We start from the raw sequence: 22,235 nt of genomic DNA, 5'->3' as shown, positions 1-22,235 counted from the left end.
TGCACCACCACTGCCTCGCACTGCTGATGTATTTTTTAAAAGGACTTGTGCCAAATCCCAAAACTTGGGAAACTGAGATAGGAAGATCATATCATAAATTTAAGGTAACCATAGCTAGAAGATTCAATCTCAAAACAGAAAGAGATGAATAAAATATTGTGATGTTGGACTAGAACAGACATTGGTCCAACTTGGACTTTGCCCTAGTACTGAGGTAAAATCCTGAGTACTCTACCCAGTACTCCATTCGTTGGGAGTATCACACTATGAATGATGGAAAATGAACTATTCTTGACTCTGTGTGGACTTCTGCTCCTTTGAAGTGTTCCTGCCCTGGCTGTGGGGAGATATCTCACTTTCATGTGTTAATATGTACTAATCCGTACTCCCTTGGAGATTTCAGGGACCCTTTTGGTGACTGCTCAGTTGTGGCTGGTATACAGCTTTTTATTTTTAGTACCCGATGAACTCTAGCCCTTCTGTTTCCTTAAATTTCAACCTTCTGTCACCTAAACTCAAAAGAACTGCAGGCCTCTCCCAAGGAGGCCTCCTTCCTGCACTCTGAAAATTCCTCAACCTCAGAAAACCATAGGGCTTTTCTTTCCTGTCCAACCACAGTTCTGCACCATGTGACATGCAAAGCCTAAAATAATCACCATCTCACGTATTTTCCACTTTGATTTTAGTTGTTCCTGTGATTCAGTATAACAAATGTTGGTTCTCTTGTTTAGAATAGAAATAAAATATTTCCGGCTTAGGGAATAAGGGAAAATTGAAGATATTCATTTGGAGGAAAGATGAAATGGAAAATGGAGGGTAGAAAGTCAAACAGAGAAAGGAAAAGTGAGGAATTAATTACCAGAAGGAAATGTAAAGAGGAAAATGAAAAGCTGAGTTGAACTTCAAATCTTCATATGAAAGGAGAAAAGAAATGACTGTAAAGCAGAGAGATTTAAATACAGAGTTCTCTAGGATAGATTGTTGTACTTGACCTTGTATTATGCAATAATGACTAAAGGTTAATTAGACAGGGAGTGGTGAAGAGAAAAAACGGAAGAAGTAGAATTCCTCCACCTCTCCCCCAAACATATTTTCGAACTTTCTCATTCTCAAGATGTAAATATTCTTAACAGAAGACAGTAGCTCACATATTGTGTACTAAGCTTGCAATCAACCCCTCTCTAGACTTCTGATGTCCTGATACACAGTTCCCCTTGATACCTGATATTTCCTGGTGCCCTAAATGAACTTTTGAAATTAATATCCTGTTACACAACTCTAGCTCAGAGATGGGAGACAAGTGAACAGCACCTCAATTCAGCAAGGTAATGGCACTAAGAGTAATCCCATCAAGTTATGGGAACACATGTGAAGAGATGGGGCCCGTGAAACTGGAAAGTGCTCCTCTATGACCCAAAGGAATCTTCTAGGAAAGAGTTTTTAGGGTATGGACTATACAAAAGAAAGGATGCTCTAGTAGAAGAACGAATGTGTTGGGAGGCTGAGGACAAGACTGTAACTGGCATTTTAAGTGGGTCAATAGAGCTGGGAAGGAAAAATGTTCACCTGAAGTCCTGCCACATAAGTGTTTGCATTCCTGGCACTTGGAATTGACCCAGAGAAAAGCATGGAATTTCTAGAGTGGTTATAAGGTAGAGGATTGACTATGGTCGGTTTTGTGTTTAGAAATCATTTTGGTGTCAGAATATAGTACACAAATGAGGAAAGTAAGATGGACAGGGTGTTCGCTGTGAAAGGAGTTGTGTCCTGTGAGGTAGAGTGAGACAGTGAGCATGAGGAGAGGTGGATATAGCATGGGAAGTAAAATCCACATCTGGTAGCTGCCTAAAGCTGTAGCACGAGAAAAAAAAGCAACAGAAATATCCACGTTTGTCCTGGATAATTGGATTGACAGCAATGTTTTCAATGAAGCAAATACTATAGGTCAGATGTTCTAAAACTCCTTGTAAAATAAAAGAAGCCAGAAAGACTTAAATATTCTAGATTTGCTTTCATCCACTCAAAACTTTGTTTTCTTGTTCTACGCACAAAGACTAGAACATGAAAGAAGCCAGAAGCTATGAAATAATAACCAAGAGAAAGGGGGTTGGGTAGAAGGATCTATAAGGCTCACCCAACACTAGCTGCCACAGTAGTGCTGAAATCAATAGCCATGGTTCTAACACCCTTTTCGTAACCCTAGGAAATATGATAACATTAAAGGGGCAGATGAAGTAGTTGGACTGAACATCAGCTGAAAAACAAGAAACAGTGAAGATGAAAGAAAAAGACAAATAGAGAACAGTGTGTGAGGCTAATGCAAGTGTTATTTCATTCTCTCCTAAAGGCATAGGGTGGATAGAAAAGCCAGAAATACCAGACTGGTCTAATAGGGGAATAAAGACAGGATAAACTGCTGGAAACCAAGGAATTGGTTATGATGGAGAAATAAATGAATAGGAGAGTCCAGCAGAAAGCATGGCACTCACAAATTTCCCAGTGGTAAAGTGGCTCCAGATGTGGTTGACCTTTATAAAGACAGCAGAGAGCTGTGAAGCAGGACTGGTAGAAATGTCAGCAGGTGTGAACATTGACTTCAGCACAAAAGAGAGTCTCTGTAGTTCCAGCTGTTTCAGAAGCTGAGGCAGCAGTATATGGTTTGAAGCCAGCCTGGGCAATTTAAGCAAGACTTGTCCACAAAATATTAAAAGTGAGCTTAAGTGGTTTTAATTCAGTAGAGAGGTACCTTGCCTAGCATGGGCAACAATCTCAGATTCAATATCCATATGTACAGCAAATAATTAAAAAAAAATAACCATTCAATAAGGGTGCCCAGGAAATCTACAAGAAAAGTAAGGTACTCTGGGTGTCACGGAAATGGATAAAGGTGACACTGTTAAAAACTCTGGGTCAATTTTGTGGAGAAAGAAATAAGCATTGAGGGAAAGGATGCTTAGAGATTTTGCCATTGTGAAGAGGAAACTGGTATCATCAAGAAAAGAACTGGTACAGATAGTGATCATGAGAAGGGAGCCCATTCCAGAAAAGCATTCATTTCTGCGCAGATACGCTAAAGTAGAAGAGAGGTACACAGCAATCTCTTGCATTCTCCCGGCCATACTGAAAACCAAACTAGGTATGGGCAGGGAAAGCCATATGGCAAGGCAGGTGCTGGAAGACTATAATCCCAAGCTTTCTCTTTGGTGATAACTTTATCACCAAAGATAAAGAAGAGAGGTACACAGCAGTCTCTTGCATTCTCCCGGCCATACTGAAAACCAAACTAGGTATGGGCAGGGAAAGCCATATGGCAAGGCAGGTGCTGGAAGGATATAATCCCAAGCTTTCTCTTTCGTGATAACTTTAAATGTATTTGAGGTATTAGGTCACTAATTGGTCTGGAAACTCCGAGGTCATTTCAAGTTCACTCACAATACTTTGAATATCTTGTATGCAGTTACTCTGCATTTCCACTACAAATTCTCTGAAGTGGCCTCACCTTTGAACATCCTTTAAGTGCTTCCTAAGCAGAAAATAAGACATAAAGATTTCTTGCCAATCAGGGTCTGGGCACAGAAAAGTTCATTGATCAAACAAATCAACGCAGAAAACTTGAAAACACCACACACAAAACGCCAGAAATTGGTGACTAACAGGTGGGGGTGAGAGGAAGTGCATACAAAAGGTTTCATCACACCCTCCTTTGTGGCTTTTCCTCTGGTGCCGCCACCACACCTATGAGTTTCGCTTATTAAAACAATAAAGACAGGGTAAAACCTGCTGACGATCCACGTAGGAAGTGACGCACTGTTCAAGAGCTAAACTTGATAGACCAGAACAAGGCTCAATTTGGAGAATGTCTGATATTGGCGTGTGTGTGTGTGTGTGTGTGTGTGTGTGTGTGTGTGTGTGTGTGTACAAATGTAGGTAATAAACACACAGGTATGTTTGCACAGCTTTGGTTGTTTTTAATTGCTTGACGGGGTCTTCTAAGCACCCCTAGCTTTCCTATTACTGCCGATTTCACACTCACAGCAGTTCTATGACCTCAGCCTGAGAAGCGCTGTGATTCCAGGCCTGGAGCCCCAGGCCGGGCCTAGCTTTCTGTAAAAACAACTTGATCTGCGTGTGTGCTGATTTGTAGAACTTATCTTCAGATGATCTTTGAGAAATGACTCTTCCTTTATTCCACTTACAAAACGTTGACACGGAAACCAAGATTAAACTGGGGGTTCAGGGAGGTGAACCGAGGCAGGAGACCATATAGCAGCATCCTGGTTTTGTTTTTTTGTTTTTAATATCTTTTAAGTGTTTAAAAGCAATGGCAAAGAGTTCATTTCTGAGGGTGAAATAGAAGGGGTCTAAACTGGGGGTGGGGAGGGGGGGATAGCTGCTGTCCGTCCTATAAGCTACAGTTTAAAGAGCGCTTCTGTTCATCCTTGGAGGACATCCTTTCACGGATCTCCCCGGAACAGAGCAGGACCGGCTCAAAGCAGCCCTCAGGGCACCCACTGCCATTGACTCCAAAGCGCCACACGACCCTGGCATTGGGTTCATAATCCCACTAGAATTACCCTTTCTAGCAGGTACTCAGTTCTCCAGGTGTGCCTGGCCACTTGGACTTTTCCTTCTGAGTCACAGCCTCTGCCACCCTACCCAGCTGGGGAAAGTGGCTGAGGACCAGCAGGGAGCCTTAGGTGGGATGGGCAGGTGGGACGCGGCGGACACTTAGCGCAGGGGTAACGGGTGGGATCTGAAGATCCCGGGCGTGGGGTGCTGCGGAGCTGGCGCTGAGGCTGGGGCATAGCGCACCTGTGCCGGTGACCCTCGGGAACGCCAGGGCGGAGGCGCGCTCACCTGAGCCCACGTGATGGGGCGGGGCCCTGTCCACCGAGAGCCCGTAGCCACACCCTCTCGGCGCGCAGCACGCCCGGACCCCGCGGACCGGATCGGCGGCTGCGGCGGCGGCCAAGCCCCGGAGGCGGAGGCGGGACGCGGGAGGCGGCGGCGGCGGCGCGCGGAGACGTAGCAGCGGCAGCAGCATGTCGGCCGGCGGAGCGGCGATCCCGCCGCCCCCGAACCCCGCCGTGTCCTTCCCGGCTCCCCGGGTCACCCTGCCCGCTGGCCCCGACATCCTGCGGACCTATTCGGGAGCTTTCGTCTGCCTAGAGATTGTAAGTGGGGCAGCGTAGGCGACGATCCAGCCCCGGGAGCAAGGATAGGCAGCATCCTTGCCCCCGGCCCAGGGCGGTCCCTCTGCGCCCTCGCTCAGCCTTCTTTCTCTAGAAGTGGTCTTTTCCTGCTGTGGGTGTCGGGTCCTCTCCACGCTGCACCGGGGCCTCTTGCCTGGCACCTGTTACGCGGACACCTGCTCGCCGGCCTGGAATGGAAATGTGTCCTAGAGAACGAACGAGCTGGCTAGGGGCCCAAGGTTAGGGACTTGGGCAGGAACCCTCTCCTCTTTAAGCTTGGAGGGGTCTTGAGGACTCAGGGCTTTGGAAAGGGGCTCAGCTTGGCTGGTGGAACCAGCGTCCTCCCCGCCTCTCCTGTCGCCAACCTGCCATTTTGTTGGGTGGTGAAAGGTGTATTGATGACTGGGTGGCCAGGAAGCTGCTAGGATGTGGAAAGTCTGGGCGGGAGGCCTCAGGGAAAGGAGGAGGAGGCTGAAGCCTGGGCACGGTTTTCATCCGACTCACCCTTGCCAAGGTCAGTGCCCTTTGAATTGGGGAAGAACAGGGCAGGGAGAAAGGTGAGGTTGTAGGTGCAGCTGGCGGTGTGTAATCCAGTGGGTGTGAGAACGAACGGTGGGGCAAGGTGGAAGTGGGGCCATCAGCTACAAATCTTGCCTTTGCCCCTTGTCCTTTTCCAGTTTACCTGAGAATTCCAAGCCTACTCAGAACGCTTTGCTCTGCCCAAAGTCAAGTCGATGTCACAGGCCTGCCCTGCAACCTTGTTGAACTGGACACTTGAACTTCTGAAAGGAATGCTGTGGAGTTGGGAGCTTTTGAAGCTCCTTGTGGACAAGGGGGGGAAAGTGCAAATATAAATTGGGCAACTGAGGTTGCATCATGCCAGGAGAATGTCAAATAGAAAGAAATGTCAGCAAGGCAGCGTCTTTCCTGCAGGCTGGTTTTGTTTGTTCTGCTTGGGGTTTTCATGTCAACCCTCATCCTGCAAGTTTGCATAACCTGGATCTGGGTCACTCGGGCTTCCCTTTTGTGCTGCTGCAGAGCTGAAAACCTTGGTTTTCTGTCCCGTTTTGCTTAGGTATCCAAGTCACCTTAGGTTTAGCTCAGATTTGAATCTGAAAGAAGAGACCCAAGTGAGTGAGTCTCAGGCTGTGGCATCTGTGATCAGATAGTATGTGTAAGACAGGAAGACCCCGGTGTGGGTTCCGGTTGGATCCCAGTTCAGCAGCATAGGCATTACTGAGATGGTCGCAGGCATTGCAAGGAGAGGAACAGACCGGGAGGAGATGGCATGGACCCGCCTCCTGGCTGTGGAGGGACATCGCCTTTAAGTCAGCCTTTAAGTCAGGAAGCGTTGCAGAGAAAGAGTTCCCAGATTCTGGGCTCCCTTCCTGCCCACATTCTTCAAGTCCTACATGCTTGCTTCCTCTTTCACGAGTTCTTCCCACATCTTCACGTACTTGCTGCTTATCCTGAAATCTACAGAAGACCCACATGCATAGACTCATGGCCTAACCTTTGGTAGAGGTAGCCCCATCCTCCTCAGAAGTATACATTTGAGATGTCTGCTACTCAAATTTGATATGCTGGTCTCTACTATACATGTGTACGCATATATGAAAACATATGCATGGAAGTCCTACCCACGTGTTACCAAATCAGATGGGACTCAAGACCCACATGTGGATGTGCTACACTTTATGGAACACCATTTAGTTCTGAAGCTAAACAAATCCAAGAGGTGACTTACTGAACCCCCTCCCCCCGGTGTCTTATCTCCTTTTCCTATCTACCACACTAGTTAGTTCTCAACTCTTGCTGTACTTAATAACTTGGCAGCTTTTGAAAGTACTGTTGCCAGCCCAGACTAATTAAATCAGAACCTCCAGGGGAGCACCCAGAGTCAACTAATTTTTCTAAAGGTTCCCTGGAGATTCTATTACACAGTGTAGCTGCAACCCACTGACAGAGCCTTTGAGCCAGGCTGTGTAGGAAAGAGAATCTCCTCATAAATGTGAATATTTCTGTTTGTTAGAACAGATAGGATGATCAGATCCTGGAAGTGTAGGGAAGTATCCCACACACTTCAATTTTTTTAAGAAATGGCTTGCTTCCTGCTTTCTTACACTTCTGCTCCTCTGGCAACTTCCCTAACCTGGCACAGACTCTTAGAAAGTGTCTCTTTCCAAAGCCATTTGAATTTTCACTGGTGTGTGTGTGTGTGTGTGTGTGTGTGTGTGTATGCACGTGTGTGCCTGTGCCTGTGTCTCACTGTGTGTGTACATGCATGTTCAGTATGTGTGTGTGTGTGAGGGCTCATGCTTGTATGTACAAGTGCATGTGGTGGCCAGAGGAGAACCTTGGGTGTCATTCCTCAAGAACTGTCCATCGTTTCTTTTTTATATTTTGCTTATTTCTTGAGAGAAGGGGAGGGCAGACTCATTCCACAATGGTTGTATGGAAGTAAGGCCACAACTTCCAGGAGCGGATGCTCCACTCCCACCATGGTCCAGAGGTCAAACTCAGATTCGCAGGCCTGAGGTCAGGCACTATTCCCCACTGAGCCATCTTACCATCCTGTCAACTCTTTGGGGGGAAATGGGGAGCTGTATGAGCAAGACCTCTTCCTGGCCTCTAACTTGCCAAGTAGAACAGGCTGGCTGGCCGGAGACCAGCTTGTGTCTGCCTGCCTAGCACTACGATCACACACCAACACAACCTGCTTTTCTTAAGTGAATCCTGGGGGCTGACATCTGGCACTTCAGGATTAAAGTGCAAGTACTTTACTGAATGAGCTACCCTTCCAGCCCGACATTGTTATTTTTATGGCTGAACATCCTCCCAAGCTGAAGTCGAAAGTATCTTTTTACCCCTTCTCTGAACCTCCTGTTACCTCTTCCCACCGGGAGGATCAAAATGTCCCAATGAAACCAATGACCTCAGGGAAATGAGAAGCCACATTGAGCCAAGGCAACAGTTCCTTTTTTGGCCGCCATCCTTCTGGAATGCTTAGTGATACTGGATCATAACATCAAGAGAGCAGCTAGCAGGCCACGTTTGTGGTCTTCTGCCCAGAATGCCCACCTTAAGTGCACACAAGAGCTAAGTAACTCATTTGAAGCACCTTTTTCCCTAACTTTCATTATTGCCCTGGTGTTTTGTTTGTTCTGTTCTGTTTTTTTTTTTCCTTTTGATTCCTAAGTCACAGACTCCCATGGATCCTCTTCAAAAATTGTCAAATGTGAGGATCCCTTCGGCACAGTCTCATACACTAAGTCATCTCCACACTGAGAACAATTATATTAGTGTCTGTTAATGTTTCTGGATCCCTCTAAATGCCTTTTAAATTTGGACCTTCCATTGAAATCCATTTATCTTTAAGACCTCTTCCCTTTGTGCCCTGTGGCTCTCTGAAGCTTTGCAAACTGTGTTCAGCGAAGATGGTTTCATCAATCGGGAGGCAATTCAGCTAATGAAACTGTGGTCTTGGAATTCAGTTCTCATACTAACTTTGCTCAAGGAATTTAATCCCAGTCTCTGGTACTATACCACACTCACAGCTCTCTGTAAATAGTGCCTGCCCACCAGAACCAAGTAGGGCAGTTCACAACACCTATTTCATCAGTGGGGACTGTTCCAACTTTACGTTCATGATACAATCTTTTTCTGAGATAGCTCTGTTCTACCACTGGTCTTCTGACTTGCCAGCCATTTTGTTTTGGTCTAACCTATTCTTACCATGCTTTTATATGAGTCTAATGCAAAGTTAATATTGCTAAGCCAAGCCTTTTTAGCTCAGGATGAAAACATTAACTCCAAAAATTATCATTTTGGGGGGATCAGGACAATGGCTCACTGAGTAAAGGACTTGATGGGAAAGTATGAGGACCTGTGTTCAAACCCCAGAACTCCTGAAACACTGGCCTCCATGGAGCTTGTGTTTGCAGTCATCCACCTTGTGTGAGAAGGGAGGCAGGGACAATGGAATCCCTGAAACCTCAAGGGCCAGAGAGCCTCACCTAGGCATCAGTGAACAACAAAACAGACCATCTCAAAAGTGGGGACTCTGAGGTCTGACACTCGAGGTTGTACACCCTGGCACAGACCCATGCCATGCATACACTTGTCCCCATGGACAAAAAGTCATCATTTTTGAAATCCTCTTGGTGTTTCCAGAGTGGATAGTTATTCAGTACCTACTGTGTACAAAAAACCATCTGGAAGCCTCCTCACCTGAAAGCCCGTATAATCTAGTTAAGGAGATACATTAAAAAAAAAAAAAAAAAGTTACATCTGTTTGGGGAAGAAAAGCTGTCATGGAAGGTGAACTACAACCAGAGCATTTTCTGTCTAGGCCTAGCTGTAATATCAGAGTATTTTTACTCTCCGAATGAACAACATAGTTAGGGTCCTATTCTCAATGAAATTATTTAAGAAAAAAATATGTAAGAAAGATCAAATATAACACTTTTAATTGTGGAAAACAATAACATTGATTTATTCAGTGAATCTCACAGCTTCAGTGTTTAAGAAAACACCTTCAAATTAACTGTTTATATTTCTCTTTCTGAGGAATTCTAGAACATATTTTCTACATGTTTCTTACCGTAGTGTTTTCGGACCATGATTGTTTTCCTTTATTTAACATAATGATGTATCAAAGAGCACACTGTTCATTGGACCTTCTCTTTACGCCCTGAGCATGCAATAGCCATTATAGTCCTTTCCTTTAAAAGCACTTGTGTAGGCCAGGCACGTTGCTGCCTGCCTTTCATTTCCACATTCAGGAAGCAGAGGCAAGTGGATCTCTGTGAGTTGGAGGCTGGTTTGGTTTATGTAGTGATTTTCAGGCCATCCAAGGGCTGCTTAGTGAGACCTTTTCTCAAAAATAAATAAATAAGAATAAAAAAAAGGAAATGTAGCAGGATATAAAAGTCAAAAAGCATTTACAGTCTTGTGAAATGCTGAGAGAGGCTTAGGAAAATGCTATGAGAAAGATAACATTTGGCTACTGGGACAAACTGTGGAGAGCTAGGACAGGGAGCTATAATAGGGCAGTGACATTTGAGGTTAGCCTGAAATGGTAAATGAGACAAAATTCGAAGTAAAAAGAAGGGCACACACAAACCTCAGAGCTTAAACAATAGTAATAATACCATACCATGAAATTTCTAGCAATTGTTAGCATTTTGGCATGACTGATGAGAAGATGGGAAAAAGAGAAGGAAGATGCTGCTAGCAAAACTGAAGCTGTGCTTTGCTGACAAAATCTAGGTCAGGCTTTGAATCTCTTCGGCATAGAGCACTGCTGAGAACAGGGTTAAACGTGGTTAGACTTGTGTCTTGGAAATCTCTAAAGAAATTTGTAAAATAGAGATTAAGGTTAAAAGGACAGTAGGTTGATGTAGGGGTAGGTAGAGTGGTGGGTGCTACTATTACTATAACTCAGTTAAGAACTGATAAGACCTTGAAGTAAAACCAAGAAAAAGAAAGATGAAAAAATAAAGGAGAAAAACCCTAAGGCTTAGCGGGCTGACTAATATATGAACTTGGTTTTTCTCTCAAGTGATACCGGACAAAATAAAAGATGTATCTGAGATGAGCACACGGGGAGGCTGATGGGAGGTGAAGGGCCGGAAGCAAGTACAGAGAACTCCAGAAGGTATCTCCAGTTATAGTCTTTGACTATAGTCTTTTTCTTTCCTTGCTTGTTTTTATGTTTTTGTTTGTTTGTTTTCTGATACTGAGTTCTTTTTATTGTTTTATTCATTACGATTTATTTACCTTTGTATCCCAGCTGTAGCCCCCTCCCTTGTGTTTGTTTGTATGTTTTGACAGGGTTTCATTGTATAGCCTTGGCTGTCCTGGGCTTGTTTTGTAGATCAGGCTGGCCTTGAACTCACAGCAATTCGCCTGCCTCTGCTTCCCCGAGTGCTGGGATTACAGAGGTGCACCACCATGCCCAGCTTGAGTCTTACTAACATGTAAATGTGCTAGTATCTATAGTTTTCTTTCCTTGGCTAGAAAATGGATTTTGATTGCAAAGAGACACTGTCTGAAGTAGATTAGAAGGCCTAGAAACCTATGTGTTTGCCTCTCTAGGTGCGTTTTTATCCTGTACATAAGACTTTCCCCTTGCTTGTGCCTATGAGTTAACAGTCAGCAATTATAGAAAAAGGGCCTGTAATTTTTGTAAGGGAAAGTCACCCAATGCCACTGCCAGAATGTTCAGCATTCATGTTCCCTGACTCACAGCCCTGTAGGAAATACGAACTAAAATTCTGAAAGCTTTAAACCAACTTGCTGAAAGGATTGACCTTGAGCTGCCAGTGGAAAAGTGAAGGGGAACAGATTTGGTTTGTGCTGCTGTGTAAAAATGTGCCTCGTGGTAAGAGCTGTGCGCCTGACATGTCTGCTGGGGTGTGACTGAGTTTAAAAGATCGATAATGAAGAGCTGGTACCAGGCCGGTGTCCTAGCTATGACACACATGCAGAGCCACAAAGTGCTGTGGCCTTATAACTGTATAAGAATATTCTAGAAGAACTGGTAAGTGGAGGGAAGCAGTTTGGAAGCAGATAAGCTCTTTAAAATTGAAAATCCTGATATTTTCCCCAGTAAGATAGTTTAACCTGAATTCCTGGTTGGTCTGTTTTATGGAGGAGGACTGAATCTTCTCATAGGAACCCTGCCTAACACTCTTAACTTTTGTGTAAGGACTTTCAGAACAAGGACGGTCAAAAGAAAAAAAAAAAAAAAAAAAAGCTAATGGTCTGTGCAGTTCTGGCCAGGGCATTGGCATGCAGGCATTTTTAATCTACACAATCATGAGCTATCTACATACATGAAAAGGAGACTGTAGAAAGCAAAGGAGATGATGAATGCAAATGTAAAGAGGCCAGAACTCATTTCTCTTCTACACTATTTGCTTTCTATTTTAGGGTTTGCATTAGCTATTTAGAAAACTGACATAGCCGTTTGAGTCAGATGAGGTGAAGGTATAATTTCGTAGCACTGACAAACGTAATTCAGATGCAAACCAGAAAGTAAAGAAGATTGAAAATTGGAGTTTGGGAGGTATAGCATGTCTACAAGACATGAATGCTTTTCCATCATCTTTTTCCCCTGCGTCCAAAGACCTTGTAGTAGGTGGGGCTTGTTGCCAATAATCACTAAAAACTTAATTGAGGACATGCTTCTCCATGGTAGTCTTCTTACCTGTTTTTGATATCTGTCATGTACCATAAAATGGGCTGGACTTCAGATAGCCATGTGTTCCTTGGATCTGAAGGTACATGACTCACACTTTTTTTATTTTAGAGCCATTAATTGCTCACTGATTCGTTTATGTTCGTTTGAAGCAAGATACAACTGAACACCTTATGTAGAAAGTGCCTCCTGTGTTCTTAGTGTTCAGAAACATTTAAGAAAATGTCACCAATTCTGACTTCACAGCTCAGTGAGTGAAAGGCATGTGAGGCCATGATTTCAATCTAGATGTTGTAATGGTCAAAAGGATACATGCACCAGTAACCACAGAAACACTGAGGATGGCTTCCAGCCAGAGAAGTTTTTCTGGAAGATATGGTACCACAGGTCAGCTATACAGCAATTTGTGTATGCAGGATGAAATAATGGACTAGAATGCAGAGAAAAGGGATTGGGAAAGGAGCATTTCCACAATGAAGGAAGTTTGAGGTAGGTGAATGCCCAAATTCTCTAGTATGGCTACCACTGGGCACAACTACATTTTAAATACATTTTCATTGTATGGCCTGTCTTGTAAAGGTATCTACCAGCTAAATATTGTATCTCTTGACATAAGTATGTTTCTAGCTTTAAAAAAAAAAAACCTTTCAGAATATAATTTGTATGTAACATGGAGTTAAATATAGAATCTTTCTTTATGTAAGTGATAAGTTCTAGGTATATTAAACATTTTTATAAATATAATATTGAACAGGCACCCAATAAATAGGCACCCATTAAAACAGACACGCTTAACAAGTAGGTGAGGGGTTCAGTAGGTTTGGGTAAAACTTCCCTATGTTACCATTTGGCTAGTTTTACATGACTTGAAACAGTCATTTGGAAAGTTGATAGAAATCTAAGTCTGGACTGAACACTAAAATTTAAAGAGACAGAAAACTATACTGATAAAAGCATAGCTCAGGAATTCACTGCCATGTCCAAATCCCACTTCTACAATTTGTTAACTGTGCAACTTTGGCAAAGTTAGTGGGAGCTCTGCCTCTCAACTAACTTTCCTATAAAAGGGGGCTCATAATATCTCTTAGGCTCTTTAAAGATTAAGCTGACGAAAAAGAAAAAAAAAGTAAACCTCTTAGAACAGATTTGGCCATAAGAACCCAGAATATGTTACCTAATACTTCTGTGATTGTATGACCATCAACTTCATGCTGATACCAACTCTGTAAGCCACTCTAGGAGACAGAATTATTCCCCTACTCCCAAGTTTGCGGGTTATTCAGTGACCTGGCTACAAAAGAGAGGTGGCATGGAAAGCTGTGTAGATAGCAGCATAACAAAATATTCTAAATAATGAAATATATTTTCTCTAGGGTTATTTGGTCTTGGAATTTGTCTCTCAAGATTGCTGTTCTCTCAAACATTAGAAAGTAGCTTGTTTACTTAAGACGGGTACACAAAGGTGTAGGTGTCAAGTAGGTTGGAAAGTTATTAGTTAAATGTCAGAGCATATCAGGAAACCAGTGTCTTTGGAAAAGAGAAGAGATATTTGCAAGAATGAAAGACTTTTTGGGGAGCATGTCAGAGCTATCCAAATAAGAGATGGGTTGAGAAGTCTGTAATCCACACAGCCAAAATCACAAACATCTCGTTCTTGCCAGGACCGTGTTTACTAGCCAATAGCTTCCCCTGCTTCTAGGGGAAAACATGGTTCAATTCCAGCTGAGAGGGTTCACTGTAGTGTGGTCTGTAGGTGAATAGCCACCCCCTTGTTTTTCTCATGGGAGGAGGTCTCTAGTCATGTCTACCAGGAGGGTTTCTGGTCTACAGAGCCCAAATGTAATTAACAAACATATTATAAACCACAAAACAAAAAATCTTTTGTTTTAGAAATGAGTAGTTTCTTGGTTTCATTCCCCATAGCTCTGATAATAATAAAAAAAAAATACCTGACTCACAGTTGAGGGGGTACAGTTCACCCTGGGACAGGAGAGGAGGCATAGTGGGTTTCTGTACAGCTGGGACTCTAACCAGGAAGTAGGAAGAAAGCTCAAGCCAGAAAGGGGTCTAGACTGTGACCCTCAAAGCATGACCTGCAGTGACCCTCTTTCCTCAGCTAGATACCCTACCTCCAAAAGATTCCACAACTACCCAAGACAGCCTATAGAAAATCATTGCACTTTCAAAACCTAACAGGGAACAAACTAATAACTTCACCTCAGAACATACTTGAGCACATGCGTGCCAGGTACCCATAAAGTTGAGCCAAGAAGATGAGGACAGCCAACCATAGGGAAGCTGATGGACCTTTCTCGGGGTTTTCTCCTGTATTACCTGAATGTAGAGGAACCTTTTGGTTAGAGTTTGAGGCTTGGGTGGATCCATGAGCCCTGATTTAGTTCCTTACAGAAATTGGATGTGAAAGCTCATTTTATACATAATTATCATGCTTTTTAGAACACTAGGGAACAGCAGCAGGCAGAGGTAGACATGAGGGCAGAATGTGGACTCAGATCCAAGATGAGAACGTGGGTGCACAATGGCATTTTCAATACCTTGTTCTACAGTTTGCACACTTGCTGTTGCCAGGATATTTTATCAGCTCTTTTCCCTCAGACTTTAACCATTTCAGTGCTCTCCTGTTCATCCTTAAAAGCAGGACACTCTCCCCTAAACCAGAACACTGGAGATTATCACTTATTTGGAAAATGTTCCAAGCTTACCAAAGCCCAGAACTAGAATTCCAAGCACATCCAGTCTCACTAGAAGCTCACTGATTAATGATAAAGTCATGTTGAGAAGCTTAGAAGAAAAGGTAGCTTTCTTTGAAAGGAAATCAGGAAGGAGGGAAGAGATACTTGTGTCAAAGCCATAGTGACTCCGACAGCAGCAAGATATGTGAGAGAGAGCAAGCGAGAGACAGAGAGACAGTGAGAGAGAGAATTGGGATCAAACCTGGGGCCTTGCAGTTACCAGTCAATGATACTCCTGAAGTGGGAAAATGGCTATCCAGTGCAAGCTTAATTGTGCCATCCACTCATTCACTTAAATGAGAACTTAATGACACTTATCCACTGTCATTCAAAGGTAGCCCATGAGCAGAACAAACACATAGATGCCTAGGGTTGCTATGTGGGTGGGATTGATTGAGAAAGAAGGACTAGCACTCACTCTCTCTTCTCCTGTTGCCATGCCACCCACACTCCATAAATGGGGCTAATCAGATCACTTTTTCTGCAAGTACTGAGTTCCCTTTTCAAAGCTTGAGGTTAGGAAAGGCTATAATTTAGAGTTCAATGGAGCAGTTAACCCATATATTTTCTTGTGCATGTTTGTATCCCTGCCCAAGCCCGACTTCAAATCTGCCTTGCTGCCCACCTTTCAGGATCCCTCCTGTTACATCTCTGTTCCCTTCTCCCATCCCACAGAACTCACTGTGCTCAGTTCTTTTCATAGCACTTGCTACAATCTGTCTGCCAATCAGATTTAATGGTGTGTATTTCTTCCTTAGTTAGAACGTTGCTTTGTTTTTCTTGAGTGTTCTTGCTCACTGTCTAGCAGTAGGTGTGGGGGCCCACCTATTTGGGGTCAGACTTATTAATATTACTTTTATTCCAAAGGATTACTTAGAGATGTGAACTTACCACATTGTCTGGGTCATATTGCTGTGCTTATCTGTTCAATTTGCCTGTTCTAATAACCGATGATCAGTTGTTCTTTATTCCTTATTACCTTTGCATATAGCTTCTCAGTAAATGACTCTTGAAATATTTGAAATTTAATAATTATTTATAATTTATAAAATGTATTTAAAGTGAAATAAATCATTTGTAGGCAGAGAATAAGGAAAGGCTACTAGAAAGAAGATGCTGAGAATCAAGAAAAGATTGATGCATTGGAGACTCACTGCCTTCAAATATGTGTTAAGTGATATAAGAGAGGAGATAATCTCTTCCAGAAACAAGTGTATTTTAACTCTTATGATAACTAATAAAGTAACAGTTAAAAATTAATATTCATTGCTTAAATGGATTATATAAAATATTGGGGGTTATTAATTTTTTTATTTGAAAATAATAGGAATTGAGATATATTACCACAACTATGTTTATTAAATGGATACTTGAACTGTCATTATACAGTATTACATAAGTAGTAATTTATTATGTTTGTAGAATGCTTTTTCAGAGTACATCAACAAAATATGTGATTGAGCCCTTTGTCCATTTTATCTTATTTTATTTTATTTTATTTATTTTTTTTAATTTTTTTTTGAGACAGTGTTTCTCTGGGTATCCCTGGCTATCCTGGAACTCAGTTTTGTAGACCAGCATAGCTCTGAACTCAGAGATCCACCTGCCTCTGCCTCTACCTCCCTCTGCCTCTGCCCCTCTGCCTCTCTGCCTCCTCCCTCTGCCCCTCTGCCCCTCTGCCTCAGCCTCTACCTCTGCCTGGGTTAAAGACTTGTGTCACCACACCTGGATTGAGCCCTTTGCATTTTAAAACTTGAATGTATTTTATCTTTTGCATAATTTGATTCTTACCTAAGTACATATGAAGCCACGTGCAGATGCCCATTGGCCTTAAAGTTTTGCTCGCAGTGCTAGTCTAGCCCTAGTCTGTTTGTTCACTAAACAAATATTGAAAACATCCTGTGTGGGGCTGTGGGGATTCCTACCTGCCCAAGGCATCTTTGAGGCAAGGATATGAACAAACCTTTTGTCTTGCCAAATCTAGTATACTCTCTGGCTGGTAGTTAGAAAAGAATCACCATGGGATTCGTAAATGACTTTGGTGCAGAGATTTAAGAAGTAGTGTTGCCAAGAGGGTCTGGTAGTGAAGACAGAAAAAAATTCCAAGGTATTCAATTCCCATGATGTCCAGTAGGTAACAAATACCTCTTGGGAGGGTGTCAAGAAAAATGGTAGCTGAGAATAGGTAGAACTCAGTAGAGAAATTTTTTACTTTAGATAATGTTTCAAGATTAGGTATGAGTTAGTGACTCAAGCACAATCCAGTGATGTTCTGGGCCAGCAGGGCCAGCCACTCAGACGTGAAACAGCTTTGTTTTTGAACTGTGGATTTTTTTTTCACTTTCTGTAATAAAAAAAAAAAAAAAAAAAAAACAGGGAACCAGGGTTCAATTCTCAGCACCCACGTGGCAGCTCACAACTGTCTGTTTGTTACTCAAGTTCCAGGGGATCTGACACCCTTATAAAGACACATGCAGGCAAAATGTCAATTCACATAAAAGTAAATGAATTATTTTTAAAAGAAAATAATAAAAAGGACTAGTAAGATCACAAAAAGCCTACCGTGTCTTGCAAAGGCCATGCCACTTTCCTCGTTTTAGTGGCAAGTTGGAGAAGACTGAGTATCATTGCCCATTTCTCCTCTTTTGTTTTCTGATGCCATCATTGTTCACTGAGCCAGAAATCTGGGGATTTTCCTTACATGCTTTGACTCTCATGCCCTACATCTGTTCAAGTGCTGTCATCATCTACCTAGAAATTCCCAACTAACCCATCTGTACCTTCACGGTAACTTATGTCATCCTGTCATTCCATGTGGCCTTCAGTCCTACATCCCCCCGCTACAGTCCATCCTCACATTCTAGCCAGAAAACCTTTTAAGGGCAGGTCTTAAATATGCTCCCTCCTGCTCAGACAAGCATGGCCTTCATTGCCCTTGCATGGCCTGAATCTCCCTACCTGTCCTCAAGACGCTACAGCCTATTACCTCTTGGCTCAGGTGCTCACATCCTGCTGAGCTGTGTTCTTTGCCTGCACTAGGTGCTATCCTCGCTCCTCTCTGATTACCACCAGATTCATCTCCTGCCTAGATTCCTTCTACGTCACCCCAGTCCTGTCCTAGGGCTTATAACTTCTGATATACATTTCCTAACTATGCAGATCTGCAACTGGAGCATTTACTTTGTGGAAATAAAGTGCCCAGTTTTCTGCCCACTCTGGCACCAGTTCAGCAGTATCTTCATCACTTGCTTAGCTGTCCATTTCCTGGAATAGTTCTGTGGTGTCAGAAGCCAGTGCAGCTTGATTTTATTCCCAGAACTTAGTACAGCACCTGGATGTTATGGTTAGCTATCGATTATTACATGAACCTAAGGTACAAATTTGATTTCCAGAGCATGGTAGTTAGTACATGTTTGAGGCTTTCATTGCTTACTCTCTTGAACAACAGCTGCAGCTATGATTGTCTAGGTAGGAACTGATGTTGAAAGTACAAGAAGGCTGTAATAAAGAAAGGATAATGAGCACTGCTCATGGGAATTTAAAGAGTTACAGCTGTTCCTCTCTTAGAAACTCTCTAATAAGCAATGACAGCGGAAGGAAAAGGAAATGAAGACCAAGCAGTGTATAAAATGTTGACTGGAATAAAAGCCCATCAGCAGGGTGGTTTTTAGAGAAGGAGCCGGATCACTGGGTGGTATATATTAAGAGCTGGAGAACACGGGAGGGGTGTGTGGATGACTCAGGAAGAATGCAGGTATGTGTGGATGACTGGGGAACACTGCAGGCGTGTATGGATGACTGGGGAACACTGCAGGTGTGTGTGGATGACTGGGGAACACTTCAGGTGTGTGTAGATGGCTGGAGAACACTGCAAGTGTGTGTAGACAACTAGAGAACACCTGGGTAATGAAGAGAATCCAACATGAAAATCCAGGAACTGAGTTGACTCAAGCTCTGGGTTAGAGCTGGTCTTGACCTAACAGAAGAACACATCTTGTGGAATGATATTGAAAAAGTGATAAATGTACAGGGATTAGTACAGGGGCCTCAGTAAGAAATGGAAGAACAAAGTTGAATAAAAGTGTTCTCAGAGGCAAAACTTCTACTGTCTGTTTTGTTTTCTTTCAGGTACTTGGGGGCCTTGTCTGGATTTTGGTTGCTTCCTCCAATGTTCCTCTACCTCTGCTACAAGGATGGGTCATGTTTGTGTCTGTGACAGCTTTCTTCTTTTCCCTGCTCTTCCTGGGCTTGTTCCTCTCTGGAATGGTGACTCAGATTGATGCCAACTGGAACTTTCTGGTAAGAAATTTTTATTGTAAGTCTATTGTGAGAGTGTAAGAAACTTACAAATATCTCCTTTTGTTCAGAAATGCCCAAGTCCCTGCTCTGTTTGTTGCTGTACAAAAGAGAGAATAGGTCAGCCTGAGGAGACCACTGCAGTGCCCGTGTGTGGTTTTGGTGGACAGTGGGAGCTAAGTTAGTAAAGTCCCCACACTAACAGAACCGAGAATTCACAGTGCTACTTTCATAACTTATTCAAAAACTGTTTCACATCATGCAACAAATGAATTGCTGAGCAGTAGAACAGATGTCTTTGGGAACTGAGTCACATATGTCTTGAAATTTTCCATTCATTCTTCTTCGGATATTTAAATGGGTTTAGTCATACCTCAGTAAGAGAGGCACTGATTGCACGACATACCGTCACACCTTGGATACTAACATCCATGGACTCTCAAGTTCTATATATGTTTGTATATATTTAAGCATACTTTTAATTAAGTATGCAGATCTATTTGCGTATTAGCTACATTATATTGTACTATAAGCTTTAAGTCATCTGCAGGTTACTGAGAATACATAACACATTGTAAATGCTACGCACAGTATTTTGTAAAGATTTATTCATTTTATTCTGTGTGTGAATGCTTTGCCTGCATGTACGTCTGTGCACTGTGGAGGCCAGGAGATGGTTGAGAACCATGATGTGGGTGCTGAGACTCAAAGCCGGGTCCTCTGGCAGAGCATTAATGTTCTTAAACAGTGAGGCATTTCTCCAGCCCCTGCATGTAGATTTTATACTGTATTGTTCGGATAATGAGGACAAGAGAAGAATGTCTGCACATATTTTGTATACATACATATTTTCTGAATATTTTCAATTCAAGATTGTTTGCATTCACACCCAGGAACTTCACAGACATAGAAGGGCAGACGAGGGACCGCACAGACACAGAAGGGGACAGACTGTCCAAGATTTTTATAAAACACGTAGCTCCAGATTGTTTTCTCAGTGTTTCAGAAGAGATTATTTTTTTTAAATCTTTTATTTTTTTTTATTAATTACACTTTATTCATTTTGTATCCCCCCATGAGCCCTCCCTCCTCCCCTGCCGATCCCACCCTCCCTCCCCTTTCTGCATGCATGCCACTCCCCAAGTCCATTGATAGGGGAGGTCCTCCTCTCCTTCTTTCTGATCTTAGTCTATCAGTTCTCATCAAAAGTGGCTGCATTGTCCAGAAGAGATTATTTTATAATCAGATCTTTTCTAAAATTAATTAAAACCGTGAATCTTGAAAGATAAGTTGACAACACGGTGTTAAACTTGATGTTTAAAATAAGCCACCGTTCACTGCAGTTGATAGACTTGTATATTTCCATGTGTTGTATGGAGCCTCTCTTTCATACCATTAATCCTTCATCCTCCAGGATGAGTTCTGAAAGTACTGGGGACGATTCCAACTTAGGGTGAACAGAGCTTTAGTGATGCTCATAGGGAACGTCCTTCAGGTTCTGAGTCACACTTGGGTGTTTTGAAACTGACACCAGATCTTAATATGATGCTTTTGAGTTTGCTGCTTTTCCCCAGCAGCTTTGGGGGCAGATGTTAAAGAGAAATGTTTTATCGTGAAACATAAAAAGCACTATAATTGCAAATGTTTTCAGCAATGACATCCAGCAAATAGGGCTGCCCTTTGAGGCATACTGCCAAGGGTGGCATGGGTCAGACTGAAACTAAAAAGGCACTGCTATAGTGCCTTATACTGGCTATAGTCCAGCCCTCCGTGGGGTTTTGTATAAAGCCTGTTTTGCCTTGGACAAAATAGTTAACTTCTTTTAATTTTAATTTCCTCCTCTGTAAGATGGTGGTAATATTAACTTCATGTTCGCAGTGCTTAGCTCTGTGTCTGGGTTATAATCACCAGTTGACAATAGTTCTCTTTCCTTAAAGACACTGAGGGTTATTAGTTAGAACCTTGAGTGTTCTAGTTCTATGAGGTTGCTAGTGTATCCCTACATTTTCCCTAATTTCAATATTTGTTATCGATCATGTGAAAATATCCACAGTCCTTAGTTAGGACAGAGAGGTGCTTCATCTCCTCTTTCTGAATGCCGGGCTTTCTCATGAGAAGGTCTGAGAGTGAATCAGCTAATCTCCAAAGTTACCAAGGGAAAGCTAGTCCCTCAAGAATCACACTCAAAGATGGTACAAGGCGACTTTGTTCTACTCTGCCCCTACTGGAACTACAGGATTCTTAATAATCACTGTCCATCTTGCTGGCTCTTCCCAAATGCTGCATCACACACCACCAGGCCCTTCCCCTGGGACTCCTGGCTCTCCTGATTGCCTAGCAACTGGGTGTTCAATCTGGAAATATCTCCAGGATCCTGCGGCATCCAGTACTCTTTCTAGTTGGTTGATGTGTGTACATTTTAAGTGCTCAAGTACTTTTGGGCATCATTCCTGGTCTTGTTAGACAGTTATCCATCTATACGATATCCTTCCTTCCACTTGTATTAAATTATGTTTTTAGTACTAAAGTATTCTTAGCAGTTTATTGGTTTTCTAACCTTTGCATTTCCCACCATTTGTAGCATTATAAATCATAAGTGTTCCCATTGTCTTAATTGCACCTCCATATCAAAGTGACTAAGGGAAGGCTGGGCCTGATGACGAAAAGCCATAATTCAGCACTGTGTAGCATGAGGCAGGAAAGTCTTAAGTCCAAGGCCACTCTGATTAGCAAAATGACACCCTGTATATATATATATATATATATATATATATATATATATATATATAT

The 22,235-nt window shown here is 42.7% G+C and overlaps 1 protein-coding gene and 1 long non-coding RNA gene across 3 annotated transcripts in view; both read left to right on the top strand.

The window, feature by feature from the left end:
• Positions 1-4,924: 4,924 nt before the first annotated feature.
• The window catches only part of Mal2 (mal, T cell differentiation protein 2), a 27,004-nt gene continuing 9,693 nt past the window's right edge, over positions 4,925-22,235 (top strand). For both annotated transcript variants that reach the window (XR_008722358.1, XM_055626514.1), the window contains exons 1-2: positions 4,925-5,174; positions 19,278-19,448. Coding sequence is in view for 1 of the 2 variants with exons in the window: in XM_055626514.1 (XP_055482489.1) it covers positions 5,043-5,174; positions 19,278-19,448 (303 nt within the window). In the remaining variant the exon portion in view is untranslated. The remainder of the gene's footprint in view (positions 5,175-19,277; positions 19,449-22,235) is intronic.
• LOC129690713 (uncharacterized) lies at positions 5,207-6,115 on the top strand. The gene is made up of 2 exons (XR_008722359.1): positions 5,207-5,431; positions 5,870-6,115. It is a non-coding gene; the product is annotated as an uncharacterized LOC129690713 (long non-coding RNA).

This window comes from Psammomys obesus, unplaced genomic scaffold, assembly GCF_907164565.1.
Source record: "Psammomys obesus unplaced genomic scaffold, mPsaObe1.curated_primary_1811, whole genome shotgun sequence".
Classification (NCBI taxonomy): domain Eukaryota; kingdom Metazoa; phylum Chordata; class Mammalia; order Rodentia; family Muridae; genus Psammomys; species Psammomys obesus.
This window is presented reverse-complemented; position numbering and strand designations above follow the sequence as displayed.